Source organism: Dipodomys spectabilis, unplaced genomic scaffold (genome assembly GCF_019054845.1).
Source record: "Dipodomys spectabilis isolate Male_0828 unplaced genomic scaffold, ASM1905484v1 ptg000174l, whole genome shotgun sequence".
NCBI lineage: Eukaryota > Metazoa > Chordata > Mammalia > Rodentia > Heteromyidae > Dipodomys > Dipodomys spectabilis.
Genome location: NW_024870851.1, coordinates 4,394,538 through 4,410,792, shown reverse-complemented (window position 1 = coordinate 4,410,792; position 16,255 = coordinate 4,394,538). Strand labels below are relative to the sequence as shown.

Sequence of the window (16,255 nt, the reverse complement as noted above, 5' to 3'; positions counted from 1 at the left end):
GATTTTAGGCTAAAATGACATCCTGAGAAAGGAGCTTTATGTTACTGATAAAAAACAACAACAACAAAAAAAAACAACTATAGAGTCCCTACCAGGCAGTGATGGCTCACACTGTAATCCTAGCACCTCAGAAGCTAGGGATCATGAGGATTGTTGTTCAAAACCTGTCTGGGCAGGAAAATCTATGAGACTCTTGTCTCCAATTAACCACCAAAAAGCCAGAAGTGGAGCTAGCTGTGGCTCAGGTGGTAGAGTGCTAGCTTTGTGCCAGCTCGAGCTTGAGCTAGAGCTCAGGGACATGACCCAATCCCCAATACTGAAGCACAAACAAATCAAAAACAAAACACTGGAGTTCTTGTTTAATGTAAAGGCTGTTAGCAGAACATTCTTTGGAGACTGTATCATAAAACTGCTTTTAGTTTACCAAAGCTTAGTTTTTGCTGCTCATTGCTTAGTACAATGCAGGTCTTCACTGTAGCCTCTTTTTTTTTGGTCAGTCATGGGACTTGAATTCTCGACCTGTGCACTGTCCCTCAGCTCTTCAGCTCCAGGCATGCACTCTACCACTTGAGCCACAGCACCACTTTCGGTTTTCTGGTGGTTTACTGTAGAAAAAGAGTTTCACGGATTTTTCCTGCCCAGGCTGGCTTTGAACCGCGATGCTTAGATCTCAGCCTCTTGAGTAACTAGGATTACAGGCATGAACCCCTGATGCCCAGCTACACTGTGCCCTCCTTTTATTGCATGCATACTACCCTATTTAAATTCCAAGATCTTTCCTCACATTTTTACAATGAAGGGTTCCTCTTTTGTTTCATCTAATTTTTAATTGATAAATTGTATAGGCCAGTAAAGTAAAGCAATCATTTGCTGTATTAAAATGTTGTAGCCACTAAAACTATGCATTATAACTTACATAAGAAAAATATATTTAACAGTAATGATAGTACTAAACACCATATTATAAGTAGGAACTATGAGCATTATTCAGTATTGCTAACCTGCAAGGATGCCAAGTATGATAAAGTACCTTTTGTTCTAGTTATAACCAAATTTAGCTTTAAGTAGATAATATACCATATAAGGTATTTACCAATTGTGTAATATTCAACATTACAGAATATTTATTTAGAACTGATATTCCCCAAAAGTTGAATATATAATATTCTTCCTAGGGAAAGAATTTTTTTTTTTTTTTTTGAGGCAGAAATCTTTGTTTTCTAATGCAGATGACATGTAAGTCCAAGGGAGTGCTTAACCCATAAATTATAGCTGGGTCACATTTTGGAAATTTTAACTATTTTGTATACTAATGGGGATAGTATTTGGTTTTCTTACCAAAAAGCTTACGTGGTAACTCATTTCCTTACCAATGTGACAATTTCCTGCACACGTATGATGTTTTGGGCACACTTAGAAATATGTTTAGTAAGATGATTTTACTAATTTTTTTTTACAATTGGGAATCTTAAACTTTAGTTTATGGCCCAGCTTCTTATTGTCTATAAATAATGTCTTGTTTTAGTTGTCGGGTTAGCTGTTCTTGTCCATTGTTACTTAATATCAATTTCCCATAACATGAAAGTACTTGTAGCTAATCTAGGTTATATACCTGTATCTTTAAACACATTCTTATTGCATGCACATTGAATGATACTTTGTATGTGGGTTTTGTCTTTTTAAGAAACTAACCTGAATGTGTATTTTTAAAATTGTGAACAGTACTTTAGCTTCAGCTATTCACAGAATGTATTTGCTTGACTAACTTATGGCCTTTTCTACTAATGCTTCATGGTTGTCCTACAACCATTTAGGACGCTGCATTGGGATACAGATCCATCAGTTCTTCAGCTTCACTCAGATTCCGATTTGGGGTATTGAATAGATTTATTACCTTCCCTCTTTCATAATTAATTTGATTCTTTGTGAAACTGTCCTAATTTTAATTTGCCTAAGTTTCTAATATTATATCATTAGGACAAGAGTTAAATTTTACTGTGACATCTCATTTAGCCTATATTATTTGAGGAAGAAATAATTCTATACATATAGTTTTCTAGATACTATAGTCTACCAGTTTAAATGTCCAAATTCGTATTATTTATATATTTTCATTTAAAAGTTTTCTAAAATGCACTAAAAACTCACCCTACTTTTTCTAATAACTATTCTACATGTAATTGAACCTTTTTGAATAACTTGATGCAAGTATTCTTTTTCTTTATTAAAATTTAATGATTTTTCTAAAGTTTTGAGAGGATATATGTTTGTCTCTACACTATAGTCCCCGATTGCTACTTATATCCTCCCTCCCTTTTCCTCCCACCCTTTCTCTTTTTCTTCTTCTTTCTCTCCTGCCCTCCCTCCCTCTCTCCCTGACCCATTTATTCTAGGCTCCAATGCAAATTCTAAATGTTTGCTGCTGTCATTGTACCTGACTCAAATAGCTCTTTTCCCCTGGTAATTTACAGTTCTAAAACATGTGACCATAATTTGAAAATTGTAACTATAGGCAGAATAAATAGCCTTGAATTGAAGCATATAAGAAAAATATGTGAGCTTCTTGCACATTAATCAGAAGACCTCTCTATTAGCTATCTGAGGCTTCTCCCTCTTCCTTCTGATTGCTTCTTTATTTTCAGTAAAAGTAGCTTTTGGATACCTTCACACCCTTTTTCTCCTACAAAATCTTGAACATGTTGTTCTAATATTGTGGAGTTTTGACTTTTAGATTCTATATGCATTAGTAACTTACTCCAAATACTATTGGCTTAGCTTGAACATTTTTTCCGGATATCTTTTAACTGGTTTTCTTTTTATATGATTTGTCATCTTAAAAATCAAATTATGAAATTCAGAATAATAAATTTCAACCTTTATTTCTTTAAACCCACTAAAAATTTCCCATTTAATTATTGGGTGATTTTTTTTTTTAAGGCCGAGATAGTCCTAAGTAGAAAACACATTAAAAATTGATGTCCACCCCCCATGTAAGCTCTTAGAGCAGATTAGTATTAAAATATGTTAACTTTATAACACTTTTTTTTATAAGATTTGATTTATTAAGTAAAAGTTGTTAGATGAAATTACATTACTAGTGACATATGTGTGCTAGGTATCTTTCTTGATATTTGGAAAGCTGTAGTACTGTTTATTGGATATCTGTTAAGATAGACCCATAATTAGAGAACTTCTCAGTTAGTTTTAAAGTATACTTTAGTTTATCATTTAAACATCCAATATAATCACCACGTAAAAATTTCCTCCCAAAGAAGTGACTTTTTTATATTTTAATTATATTCAAAAGGTCTGTTGCTTTCACTTAGGTATAGACTATATAGAAAATTAAAACAATATTGATCATGTAGAGAATAGAAATTGAAAGTTTTAAGTACTTTATTTTAAAATCCAAATTGAAAGGGCAATTTTCAATTTCTGCCAAATATAAAAAGTAAGAGAAAAAAAAAAAGGTTTAACTCAAGTCCTCTAATGATAAATGGAACTACACATGGTCTGAGTGGATCCCTGTAACTGACTCTTCAAAAAAGTCCTGAATCATCCTTAGTAATTCTTAAAATCTCAATCTTACAACCAACCTAGTCAACAGTTCACTCTAAAATTCCTATACTCTTACTCTGTTACTCGCCATACATTTGTTCTAAAAACTGAAATTATTTGCCTTTTGAAAGTAAAAAAGTAAACACCCTAAATGATTCAGAAATAGAATTTTTTGTGCTACCTTATAATTCTTCAGCTAAAACAAAGCCAATTATTTGTTCATCTAAAATTTATTGACTAAAACAGTGATTTAAATTACAATGCTGAGTATACATGAATGTTTAATTATTAATTTTTGAAAATAGTGTGGTTTGATATGCTTAAAATGTATCATTTATTGTATTTAAAAGTTTTGTATTTACTTAATTTAGACGAGGACCTATTAAACTTGGAATGGCCAAAATTACTCAAGTTGACTTTCCTCCTCGAGAAATTGTCACATATACAAAGGAAACTCAGACTCCAGTTATGGCTCAACCCAAAGAAGGTGAATATCGCTGTCCTTATTATGATTATCATTGAGATCTAACATTAATAAGTAGATTCTTTGGCAATTCTTTTCTTTCTCTTTTGTTTTACTTTTGGTGTATTTCCTTTATGAAACTAATGAAGCTTCATGTCTTTTGTCTTTATATGTCTTGGTTTTCTTAGAGTTTTTAACTTTTTCTTTCAGAAGTTAATAGTATATTCTGGTTCTTTTGGGTTACATTTTGTCACAGATACAGACTTCTTTTAGAAGCAGAATTACTTGTTATTGATCATTCCCAAAAGAAATTGTTTACCAAAGGAAGTCACATAAATTACATTGCATAGAGCATATTGTATTCTAATGTCCTGTCATCATTTTTCAAAAGAATAAATAAATATAGACCTAATTCTTTTTTTTTAACCAGGATTGAGGCTTGAATTCAGGACCTTGAGCTTTTGATGGACCTTATTTCTCACAGCTGGTGTTCTACCACTTGAGCCATACCTCCACTTCTAGCTTTTTACTGTTAAGTGGAGATGAGGCTCAAAGATTTGTCTTCTTAGCTTCCTCTGAACCAGGAACCTAGATCTCAGGCTCCTGAGTAGCTAGAATTGCAGGCCTGAGCCACCACTGGTGCCCAGCTTTAGACCTAATTCTCTTTTTGGAGCCAGTCCTGGAGTTTGAACTCAGGGCCTGGGCACTATCTCTGAGCCACAGCTCTACTTTTGGCTTTTTGGTATTTTGTTGGAGATAAGAATCTCAAGAATTCAAGCCCCATGACTGACACACACACAAAAAAGAATCTCAAGGATTTTCCTGCCCAGGCTGGCTTCAAACCATGATCCTTAGATCTCAGCCTCCTGAGTATCTAGTATTACAGGCATGAGCCACCAATGTCCAGCAATATCATATTTTTGAAATGCATTTTGAATGTTTGAACTGTAAGGCATTCTAAAGCTATTTTAATAATACCTGCCATAATGCTACTATAACTTTATTTAAGTGAAAATTTTAATTTTTTAACGTTTTTTCTAATTTTTTTTTTTTTTGGTTGGTCCTGGGGCTTGAACTCTGGGCTTGGGCATTATCCCTCAGCTCTTCAGCTCAAGGCGAGTGCTCTACCTCTTGAGCCACAGAGCCACTTCCGGTTTTCTAGTGGTTTATTGGAGATAAGAGTCTCATGAAGGGGCTGGGAAGGTGGCTCAGTGTAGAGCGCTTGCCTTGCATGCCTGAGGCCCTGGGTTCGATTCCTCAGCACCACATAAGCAAAAAGAAAAAAGCCGGAAGTGGCTCTGTGGCTCAAGTGGTAGAGCGCTAGCCTTGAGCTGAAGAGCTGAGGGATAGCATTCAGGCCTAGATTCAGGCCCCACGACCAGACCCCCCCCCCCCCCCAAAAAAAAAAAAGAGTCTCATGGACTTTCCTTGCCCGGTCTGGCTTTGAACCACGATCCTTAGATCTCAGCCTCCTGAGTAGTTAGGCTTACAGGTGTGAGCCACCGATGCCTGGCTCCTATTTGTTCTAACTATTGAAGTACTATATTTAGAGAATTTAGAAAGTACAAAAAGGATATGAGAGGAAATGTGATACCACTATGCATTACTCACTTTTTTTTTTTTTTTAGTTCAGTTCTTTTTTTGGTCGTGGGTTTGAACTCAGGGTCTGGGTGCTGTCCCTGAAGCTCTTTGTGCTCAAGGCTAGTGTTTTACCACTTTGAGCCACAGCACCATTTCCAGTTTTCTGGTGGTTAATTGAAGATAAGAGTCTCCACTGACTTTGCCCTGGCTGGCTTTGAACTACAATCTTCAGATCTCAGCCTCTTGAGTAGCTAGGATTACAGGCATGAACCACTAGCACCTGCTGCATTATTTTTGCTTTGGGTATCCAATGAATATTTTCCTTCTGAAATTCTGTATTTGTGCGTATACATTCAGATGCTACTTTGTTTCAAATACTACTTGAAATGTGTATTTTGGGAGTAGTACTGGGATTTGAACCTAGGCCTGTATACTTGCTAGGCAGGTGTTCAACTACTTGATCTGTACCCTCCTTTTTTGTTTTTGTTTTAATTATTTTATAAATAGATTCTTGCATTTATGCCTGGGCTGGCCTGAACTGCAGTTCTCCTAGTTACACTTCCACCACATCAGGCTTTTATTGGTTTAGATGGAATCTCTTCCAACTTTTGCCCAGGCTGATCTTAAACCCCAATCCTTAAATCTGCACTTCATAAGTAGTTGGGATTGCAGGTTTGAGACACCATTCCTGGCCTGAAATTTGCATTTTTAATTGCTTATTTTCAAGATACTTGTAAATTTAAAAATGTGGACATGTACTCCTGAATTAATTTGAATGTATAATGGCATAATATCAGACTGCATTTTTAAAAGTATTTTTTCCTATTTTTATTTTACAAGTAATTTTTAAAATAAAAAGATCATAATTTTATTGTGAAGGTGATATACAGAGGGGTTGCAGTTTACATAATAAGTAAGGTAGCGAGTACACGTCTTGTCTAACTTGTTACTCCTTCCCTCACTTTTCACCCTCTTTCCTTACCCCCAAAATTCTCTCTCTCTCTCTCTCTCTCTCTCTCTCACACACACACACACACACACACACACACACACGTTGTGCAGATCATTTGCAACCTATTGTCTTGTGAGTATCAGTCTCATAGGTTTATCTTCTCAGAACAAAGCTTTAAACATCATTATACTTTGGCCTCTTGGCCAAAATTTCCATGAGCATAGAGACTGTACCTTACTATGATGCCCAACCTGAACCATGTCTGGCATTTAGTAAGTACTGAGTAAATATTTGGTAATGGAATTGTTATATAAATTTGTCTGCTTGCAATGTTTATTTTCATGCTTTTACTCTGGAAGCAGCTACTGAAAAAATTGGCTATATTTGAGTATTAATGCTATTATAGGAAATTTGGATACAAAAATGTGATAAGTCCAACACTTGCTTTTCATATAAATATATCCCAAGCATATTTGCTCTTAGGTCTGTAAAACCATCATAGGTTCTCCTTTCTAGCCTTTTAGAGCCCATGTTCGTATCACTTGGTAAATATCAACATGTGCTTTTTTTTTTTTTAACTTTTTCTCTCTATCCTTTTGAAAGTTATGAACCAAATTGGACCTGATGATATCCATTAAATGGACTATTTGAGCTATTACAATGGCAAAGAGTTCTCACTATGTATCAGACCTTGTGTGAAGCATTATATCTCTAATCTTCTTACCAAAAGTCTGAAAGTTAGATATTGGTTCTTATTTACACATGAAGAAGCTGAAGCTAAAAGAAGTAGTTTATCAAGGAACACATAGCTCGCAGAGATGATGCTAAACCAAGTCACTGATTCTGAGGTATACTTTCTCTCTCATACTTCCTTCCATGAGGCAGCAACTTCTGTGCCTTTATGATAGTAACCTACAGAAAGTAGTTTAAGTCACATACAAACTGCCACAGATGTGTAATGAAACAAATTGCATGAGACAATACCTTCTCTTGTTTTTATATTGTTTTCCAAAAATGTTGGCCATACCACAATTTATTGGATTAGACCTGTAGTTTAAAAAACACCTCATTAAGAGTTGGGCACTGGTGGTTTTTGTCTGTAATTCTAGTTACTTAGGAATTCTAGGCAAAGATCTGAGGATCACAGTTTGAAGCCAGCATGGACAGAAAAGTCCATTAGACTTATCTCTGATTTACCACCAAAAGGCCAGAAAGGGAGCTGTGGCTCAAGCACTAGCCTTGAACAAAAAAGCTAAAAGACAGCATCCAGGCCTTGAGTTCAACCTCCCCCTCTTACACCCAGTATGAGCACAAGAGAAACATGAAAAGAAAGGGAGGGAGGTAAAGAGAAAGAAAGCATCTTATACTATGTTATTTTCTTGCTGTATCTTCATCAAAGTGTCATTTTTGTTGTTGGTGGTGGTAGTGGTCCTGGGGCTTGAACTCTGGGGTTGGGCACTGTCCTTGCGCTCTTCAGCTCTACCACTTAAGCCACAGCACCACTTCTGGTTTTCTAGTGGTTTATTGGAGGTAAGAGTCTCACGGACTCTCCTGCCCAGGCTGGCTTTGAACTGCGATTCTCAGATCTCAGCCTCCTGAGTAGCTAGGATTACAGGCGTGAGCCACCAGCGCCTGGCTAAGTTGTTGTAGTTTTAAAGAAGGAAAACCTCTTGGAAATTAAGAACTTATACTATGAACATTTTGTGCTTAACTGAATTTTTCTTTCCCATTGCTTGATTAAAGTGGTTCTTATACTCAGCCTGGCTGATTACCATTTAAGAATTACATAGCAGAGCTGGGAGTATGGTTCCGTGGTAGACCACTTGCCCAGCATGCACACGGCCCTAAGTTCAATCCCTAGACCTTCAAAAGATTTTTTTTAAAAAGTTAATTTTTAAATTATGTGAAAATCAAAAACTCACCATGAGAAAAATATGGGAGAATTTACCTCTAGAGTATAACAGACAGTAAATTTAGATGGGCAGTATAATCAGTGTAGAAGTAAAGTGAGTTACCAAATTGAAGGTAAAAATTGGTCTTTAACTCTTATCTTACTTTTTTTTAATGGCTGACCTATTCTTTTAAAAGATACCTTCACTGACTTTTTTTTCCCTCCATTTGAAGCATTCAAGTTTACTTTGTAAGTTGGTAGTTCTGTTTCTGAACTGAGGTGCTTTGCTGTATTAAAGCACCTACTGTGAATGAAATTGACTAGGACCATGTGACTACACTCAATTTCCTTCTCCACAGGTAAACAGCTTCTGGCAAGAGTGGTGTCCACAGATATATTCTTGGTGGTTAGTTTATTCTCTTCTCTTTTAGAAGTTTTAGCTCTTTTGAAAATGTTGATTTTTTTCGTATATACCTCTTCATTAAGGACTTTTATTGTTGGTACATTTTTGAGAAAATACAAAGAATTTTTTAAAGGAGGAAAAATCTACAGTTTATTTACTCAGCTAGTTTATATCTTTGGAAACTGAAGCCCTTGAGAAGTTAATTGATGAACTGAGGTCCACAGTGGAAGAAATATCAGGGGCTATACTAGCGCTTAACATTTGATTTCTAGTAAAGTGCCATTTTCCTTATTCTATACCATATTCTTATATGTAACTAAGTTTGTAATTTGTTGTTTTTCTGGGCTAGTCCCTAGTCCTCAATACTTGTTGATTACCTTTTTTTTTTTTTCCTTTTTTTAGTAGTACTGGGAATCGAATTTAAAGTCTTATGCTGTAAGACAGGCATTCTACCATTTGAGCCACACCTCTAGCCCCTAGCATTTATAATGCATAGATTATTATATGGAAATAATACTTAATCTTTTATTATATTATCTGAACATCTAGACTATACACTTCCCAAGTGGACCAAATTGGTGACCTTATGCTTAGTGCAATATTACCCTTATCTAATTTTTTTTCTTTTTTCTTTTTTTGATGGTACTAAGGTTTGAACTTAGGGCTCAAGCTTGCTAGGCAAATGCTTTACCACTGGAGCCACATTCCAACCCCATAAAGGGCATTTTTTAAAAAATTCTGAAATAACCAGGTACCAGTGGCTCATACCTGTAATCATAGGTACTCAGGAGACTGAGATCTGGAGGATCAAAGTTTGAAGCCAGCCTGAGCAGAAACATCCTCAGAATTCTATCTCCAGAATAACCAATGTACAACCAGACTGGAGGCATGGCTCAGGTGGTAGACTGTCAGCTGAACAAAAAAAGCACTGAGTTCAAAGCCTTGTGCCAGTCAAAAACAAACAAAAAACAAAAAACTTCAGGAAGGTATTTAAAAATTAGTTTTAACCAGCAGTCTTTGAGAATATAAACTGAACATTATAATATTAGGTATTCTTTAATCGGAACATCTAAAACTATGGCCTTAGAAAAATATAGTATTTGATGAGGTTATAGATATTAAACATGTAGAGAGTCAAATTCAATTTTATATGATATAAACTATCTTTAAAACTTTTATTAAATAGTTCTGCAAAGAAGTTACAATGCCATAATTCACGTTACTATAATTAGTATATCTAATATCCAAAATACTTTCTGATTAGAAAGTCAGCTATGTGCTGTCTCTTATTAAAAATACAAATTAGTAAACTAATATGTGACCTTACATCTTACTCTAGATGTTAAAAAATAGATTCCATAGGTAGAAATGAAGCATTTTCCCAGTGAAGTTTCTCTTAAATATACATTTGATTTTAAGATATAAGGTGAAATTATGAGTGACTTGATTGAAAGAAAATGATTTAAAATGATGTTGATCTAGAAAAAAGATTATTTTGAAAATATTAAAGGAAAGTCATTCCTGTGTCAATCTATATTTTTAAGCATACTGCTTTTTAACTTGTAATATTTTAAAATTACTTTAAGATTTGTTCCTAGGTATACCTTAAGTGTAATATAACATATGTATGAGAATATGTGTTCTGAAGACATCTTCCTTCAGTTTGACAAAAGCCACCCATTTCACAGATGATTTAACTTTGATTAACCTACTCCTTTGTAACAGATTATTCTGATAAGTGGAAATTCACTCCTTGGTGTTATTTCTAGGTGCAGCTTAATTTACAGAACAGCTTTTCTTTCCATTTCACCAAAATACATCACAATTTTGATGTTAACTCAAAGTAAAAATGCAATGGTTCATTAAGCCTAGTTTTAGCATTCATTGACAAGGGATTTGTCATTTCAAAAGTAACTGCTACTTTTCTGCACTCTTTACTGCTCAGTTTTGTAATCTTAGCTTCCCTGTCAGAGAAAGCTTGGAGTTAACCACTTAGCATATTTTAATGAATATTCATCAGTAAATTGATGTGGTATGGAAGTACCACTTTTTCAGTCTTCTATTCTGTCATAGTCCTTTCCAGTTTTAAATATAGCTTCCCATGTAATAGAGACTGGTTTAGAAAATCTTTAGGACTATAATACTGTTTTATTTTTGTCCATATTCATAGTTCTGAAGAAGCTATTGTGTTAGTTTATAATAAGAGAATTGTATTTGTTCCAGAGGAAAGTTCTTTAATCTGATGTTATTAATGTTAGAAATTTTGGACAGTTGATATCTGTACATAATTGCTTAAATCAGTTTTATAATAAAATTAGTACTTTTGTAGTTTTTAATAATGTAGAATTTGTTTTGTGTTCCTGACCATTTATTTAGTTTAATCATTTTTATGAAGCCTAGACTTTCATTATAGTTTTTAAATCCATGTTTAACCCACACAGAAAGGAAGAGCTATACACTGATTTAAAATGAAATTCCAAGAATATGTATTTGAATAATTGATAATTATTAAACTTCAGCTAAAATAATTTATGTAGACACATAAGCATGGTAAGTGCTATATAGCACTCAGATATAGATCTCTTGACTATCATACTTCATCTACATTTTAAATTTTGAAAGGAAAAGTGTCTGTAAACAAGATCTTTTCTGTTAAATATGTAGATTATGAGGTCACTTGGCACTAAAGTACTGACCATATGCATTATGACAGGAATTTGACACCTGTCATTGGAAATAGTACTTAGAAGCTGGATAATACAACAAAGTTGAGGGAGGAGAATAAAATGTGGGTAACAGGCTGTAATTTATAATTCACAGTGCTCAAGAATGACCTGTCCAGGATAACTCAAAGTCTCTACCTTGATTTTAGAATTTACATGCAATGAACCCTATTAGTTAATAAAATCTGAATAAGTTGATAGTAATAGCAGAAAATTAAATATATTTTTTGTATTTTTCTTATACTGAATTTTTAATTGAAACAAAATATCCTGTATTTCCAGAAGTCAGCTTTTTAAATTATATCTAATTAAATTGTTACATTACTGGTAGATGATTTGTGGGAGAGTTTTAATGTTTGAGCAGTACCCGTTATATTGCCACCCCTTATACTGTTTTCAGATTAATAATCTGTTGTATATGAGAATTCATCTAAAAAGGAGTAGTGTCTTTCTGTTTCTCTATGTGATTATTTTGCCCAAAAAAGCTTTCATTTTTTTAAGTAGCACAAAAGCTGTAATTGGCATGCTTTGTAAGGAAGTGTCAATGTGCGAGAGAGTGGCGATCACTAAGAATTCTTTTACGTGTTCTTTCCCCTTTGCACCACCGCCTCCTCAGCAGGGTCACTGAGATCACTAGCTTTTCTTGAAATGGCCATTTTCACTGGCAGGTGCATTATACCCTGTATTTTCAGATTGTTTTTCCATTCTGAATGTTTGGCAGGTTGATTGCTCTGGCTGCATTGACGGAGAAAGGGCTGACAAATGCGGTTGGGCTGGCTGAAAAGACAGTGATTACTGTTTTCCTTTGTGGCTGATTGAGGCCCTTGAAAGGAAAAATTTTAACCTTCACCATTTGGTTCAAAAGTATGAGCATATATTGAAATCATTCGTGCCATTTATCCTAGTTCTGTAAACTTGTCAGAACGTAAAAATCGCTCAATTTCAAGTAATGTAGGATTGGCATACGTCATTATCATTTTGATTAAGTTGGAGGTTGTATCATTGTGTGCATTATTCAGTGTCATTTAAAGCTTTCTTTCCACAGGTACAGTTATATTTTTATTGCTTATACTATAGAGTTAGAAAGATTTTCGTGGCTCTCTAAACCTAACACTGTGTGTGGTTCGGCAGCTGGTGTGGCCTACATGCTGCATTTTGTTTGCAGGGTAAAGGCTTCTCTGTAGGCCTCCTGGAGTGCGGGTAATTGCAGAGGCTCGCCATTGGGGAGAGACACAGGATTGGAAGCAGTCAAGCGGAAGAATGTTATGCCATCCCATTGCCACCTTGTAGCAGAAAGACACAATCCCAGCAGTGCCATCTGCTTGCTCCTATCTAGTCAGCTGGCCTGGCTGCTGGGACCATGACTAGGCAGCTGGTTCCCAGCTTAACCATTCTTTTGTATAGGTTGTATGTATGTGTTTTTTAGATAATTTTGTACATGGGTCAAGGAAATGACTATAGCAAGTAAAGTCCCCTTACTCAATAGACTCTTAGTACTTGAGATGCACTCTGCTGCAGATGCCTGCTGTCATTCCCTTCTAGACAGATAACACATGGTTAGGCAATAAAAATAAGCATTTTCTTCATAAAAGTCTATCGTAGTTTGTAGTAAAAGAGAAAGTAGGCAGATTTATATGTTCTATAACATTTTTAAACAAATGATTTTTAAGTTGCTTCCAGGTTCACAGGTGCAAGAGATTGGGTGATTTTTTTTTTTTTAAGTCTCATTAAACATTGTATATCTCAATATAGTTTCTTAAATTAAAGAAAACATTATTTTAAGTGCTTATTGCCACATCATACAACCATAGATAATGAGACTTGCCATTTAAAATGACAGAATAGAAAATGTGATCTCATAGCTATTATCTTTAAAATCTGCCTCTCAAATAGCAACCTGAGAGTTAATGTAAGCCGTCTTTATGCCATATGAAGACCCATTAGGCACTGATGGTTTCAGATCACAAGTAAGAAGCCAGCTCTGTGGGCTATTTTAGACATTTGATTTTCTTCATTCTACAGCATTAATGTGTCAGCATGCTATATAAAACTATGCAGGAGTTGCATGTTGTTCTGTCTGGAATGATAAATGCTTGCAAGCTTTTAGAGACTTCCATGAGGAATTCATCCTACTTGCATATCTTATGCCTGCTTTTGTAGCTATAGAATTTAGTATGACTGTACCACATAGGTATATGTAAAAACCAAGAATTTGTTCTTAAAGATTATGTTGGTAAAATTCATATTATTTGTACTTGGTCTATCTTAACATAGTGGTTTACTTTTGCTTTTATCTAGATAATCATGATACTTACTGAAATTCTACCTCAAAATGTATCATCTACTTTTATAGAAATAATTTTGTTTTATTCCATTTTTTTCAGATGAAGAGGAAGAAGATGATGTAGTGACTCCTAAACCACCTACTGAACCTGAAGAAGAGAAAACTTTAAAAAAAGATGAAGAAAGTGATAGTAAAGGTATTTTTAAAGTATTAACTTTAAAAGTTTTGCTTCTTCTAAGAGTTTTTTATTTATATATTAAAATAGAATAAATTTTTCTATGGCAAAGAGATGTATCTAGTTTAAAAAAATAGGAAAAAAATAATATGGCATTCCTGATCTGTGATAGTGAAATTGACATGATTTGACTGACCTAAATTATATTTGAAAGCAAAATTTTGTTTTCCAGAGCCTCCTCATGAGCTGACTGAAGAAGAAAAGCAACAAATTTTGCACTCAGAGGAATTTTTAAGCTTTTTTGACCATTCTACAAGAATTGTAGAAAGAGCTCTTTCTGAGCAGATTAACATCTTCTTTGACTATAGTGGAAGAGATTTGGAAGACAAAGAAGGGTACTGTTTAATTGCTAAGATTATAGCTTATACCAGTGTTAAATTATTCTAAGATTGAGTAATATAAGTTATAACAAGATTTTTTTTGTTGGGGGGGGTGATTTTTTTTCTGTAGAGAGATTCAAGCAGGTGCTAAACTATCGTTAAATCGACAATTTTTTGATGAGCGTTGGTCGAAGCATCGAGTTGTTAGTTGTTTGGATTGGTCATCTCAGGTAAAAGATTAAAATTGGCTCCTATTTATACATTTTTAAAGTAATTAGCATGTTTTATTTAGTTATGTTTTAGTTATAGGAACTTTTTGTGATTAAATCATTTAAAATAATAATGGATGATGGAATTAATGTTTATTTTAATGAAGTTTGTCTTGTGTACTTTGAAAGCAATAACTGGAAGCATTATTTATATCTGAAATTCAAGAGTTTATTTATGCCCAAGTTTTATTAATTTCATTCACTTATCAAATACTTTGAATAAATTAAATGTTTTAACCTTAGGACATTTTAAATGACTGTTAGTTCAAAATTGTTCTGATATCGTAAAGCTGTAAAGATAACTACCCAGAACTATGAAATGTTAGGTATATGTACTTTCAGAATAATCTATAATCAAATCATTAGGAACAAAAAAGAGTTCTTATTGATAGCCTTTCTTTCCCCATGATTCTTGTGAGCAGTATCCAGAGTTACTCGTGGCTTCCTATAACAACAATGAAGATGCTCCTCATGAGCCTGATGGTGTGGCCCTTGTCTGGAACATGAAATACAAAAAAACTACTCCAGAGTATGTGTTCCACTGCCAGGTAAGATGATATTTTAACAGTCTTCCCAAGTTTAAGGATTCATTAATGAATTTAGACAAGTGGCTTTTTTCTTTTCTTGTCAACATAATTATTTCATTGGATTGGCATTTACTAAACTCCCTCCATATTTGCAAACAGATGTTAACAGAAAACTGAATACTTTTCAGTTCAACATGATCTGTCTTTTGTAGCTTTTCTGACATCTCTTATAATGTTTAATCACACTGAAAGTCTTTTGCATTTGTGATTTTTCTGTTATTGTGATTGATCATATAAAAGAAATCATTTATAAAATGTCTTTCCTACAGGGAGTTTCTCAGGAACTTACTTGCTGAATATACAATTAGATAGTTGGCCCACTGAATTACTTAGACATGGCCTGAGGAGTTGGAACTAGGTAGTTTTAAGTAGAAACATATGGTTGAAGTAGGAAACAGATGCAGATTTTTAACGTAGATTTAGTAGAAAGTTAGAATTTGCAAGTCTTTTACTTGTGCAAGTTAAAATCTTTTAACAATATCATAATCCTGAATAAACCCTTACCCTAAATTAAAACTAGTATATACTATCAGATTATAGTCAGAAATCAGAAGTATCTTTTAATACTGTAATCTAATGAAATAACTTTTTTTCTCTTTGATAAATTCCTTAAATAAATGTATGTAAACGATATTACATTGACTTCTAAGCAAAAAAGTTGAAACATGTTTTCATATTTCTAAAACAATAAAAATTGTACTGTATATATTTTTATAATGTGTGAGGCTTCTTCCATTTTAATCGTAAATATAAAAATCCTACTTATTTGCAGTCGGCTGTGATGTCTGCTACATTTGCAAAATTTCATCCAAATCTTGTTGTTGGTGGTACATATTCAGGCCAAATTGTGCTTTGGGATAACCGTAGCAATAAAAGAACTCCAGTGCAAAGAACTCCACTGTCGGCTGCTGCACACACGGTAAGTAAATATGGTTATTTCCATTAGACTTCTGTGTTCCTTCTCCATTAACTACTTAGTAGTATCAGAG

The 16,255-nt window shown here is 34.2% G+C and overlaps 1 protein-coding gene across 5 annotated transcripts in view; it reads left to right on the top strand.

Moving 5' to 3' along the window:
- Positions 1–16,255, top strand: part of Dync1i2 (dynein cytoplasmic 1 intermediate chain 2) — a 54,474-nt gene that overhangs the window by 23,271 nt on the left and 14,948 nt on the right. For 3 of the 5 annotated variants that reach the window (XM_042694059.1, XM_042694060.1, XM_042694058.1), the window contains exons 5-11: positions 1,815–1,874; positions 3,930–4,045; positions 13,956–14,051; positions 14,263–14,425; positions 14,541–14,640; positions 15,102–15,227; positions 16,039–16,185. In XM_042694059.1, the coding sequence (XP_042549993.1) occupies positions 1,815–1,874; positions 3,930–4,045; positions 13,956–14,051; positions 14,263–14,425; positions 14,541–14,640; positions 15,102–15,227; positions 16,039–16,185 (808 nt within the window). The remainder of the gene's footprint in view (positions 1–1,814; positions 1,875–3,929; positions 4,046–13,955; positions 14,052–14,262; positions 14,426–14,540; positions 14,641–15,101; positions 15,228–16,038; positions 16,186–16,255) is intronic. The other 2 variants (XM_042694063.1, XM_042694062.1) reach the window with 1 other exon arrangement.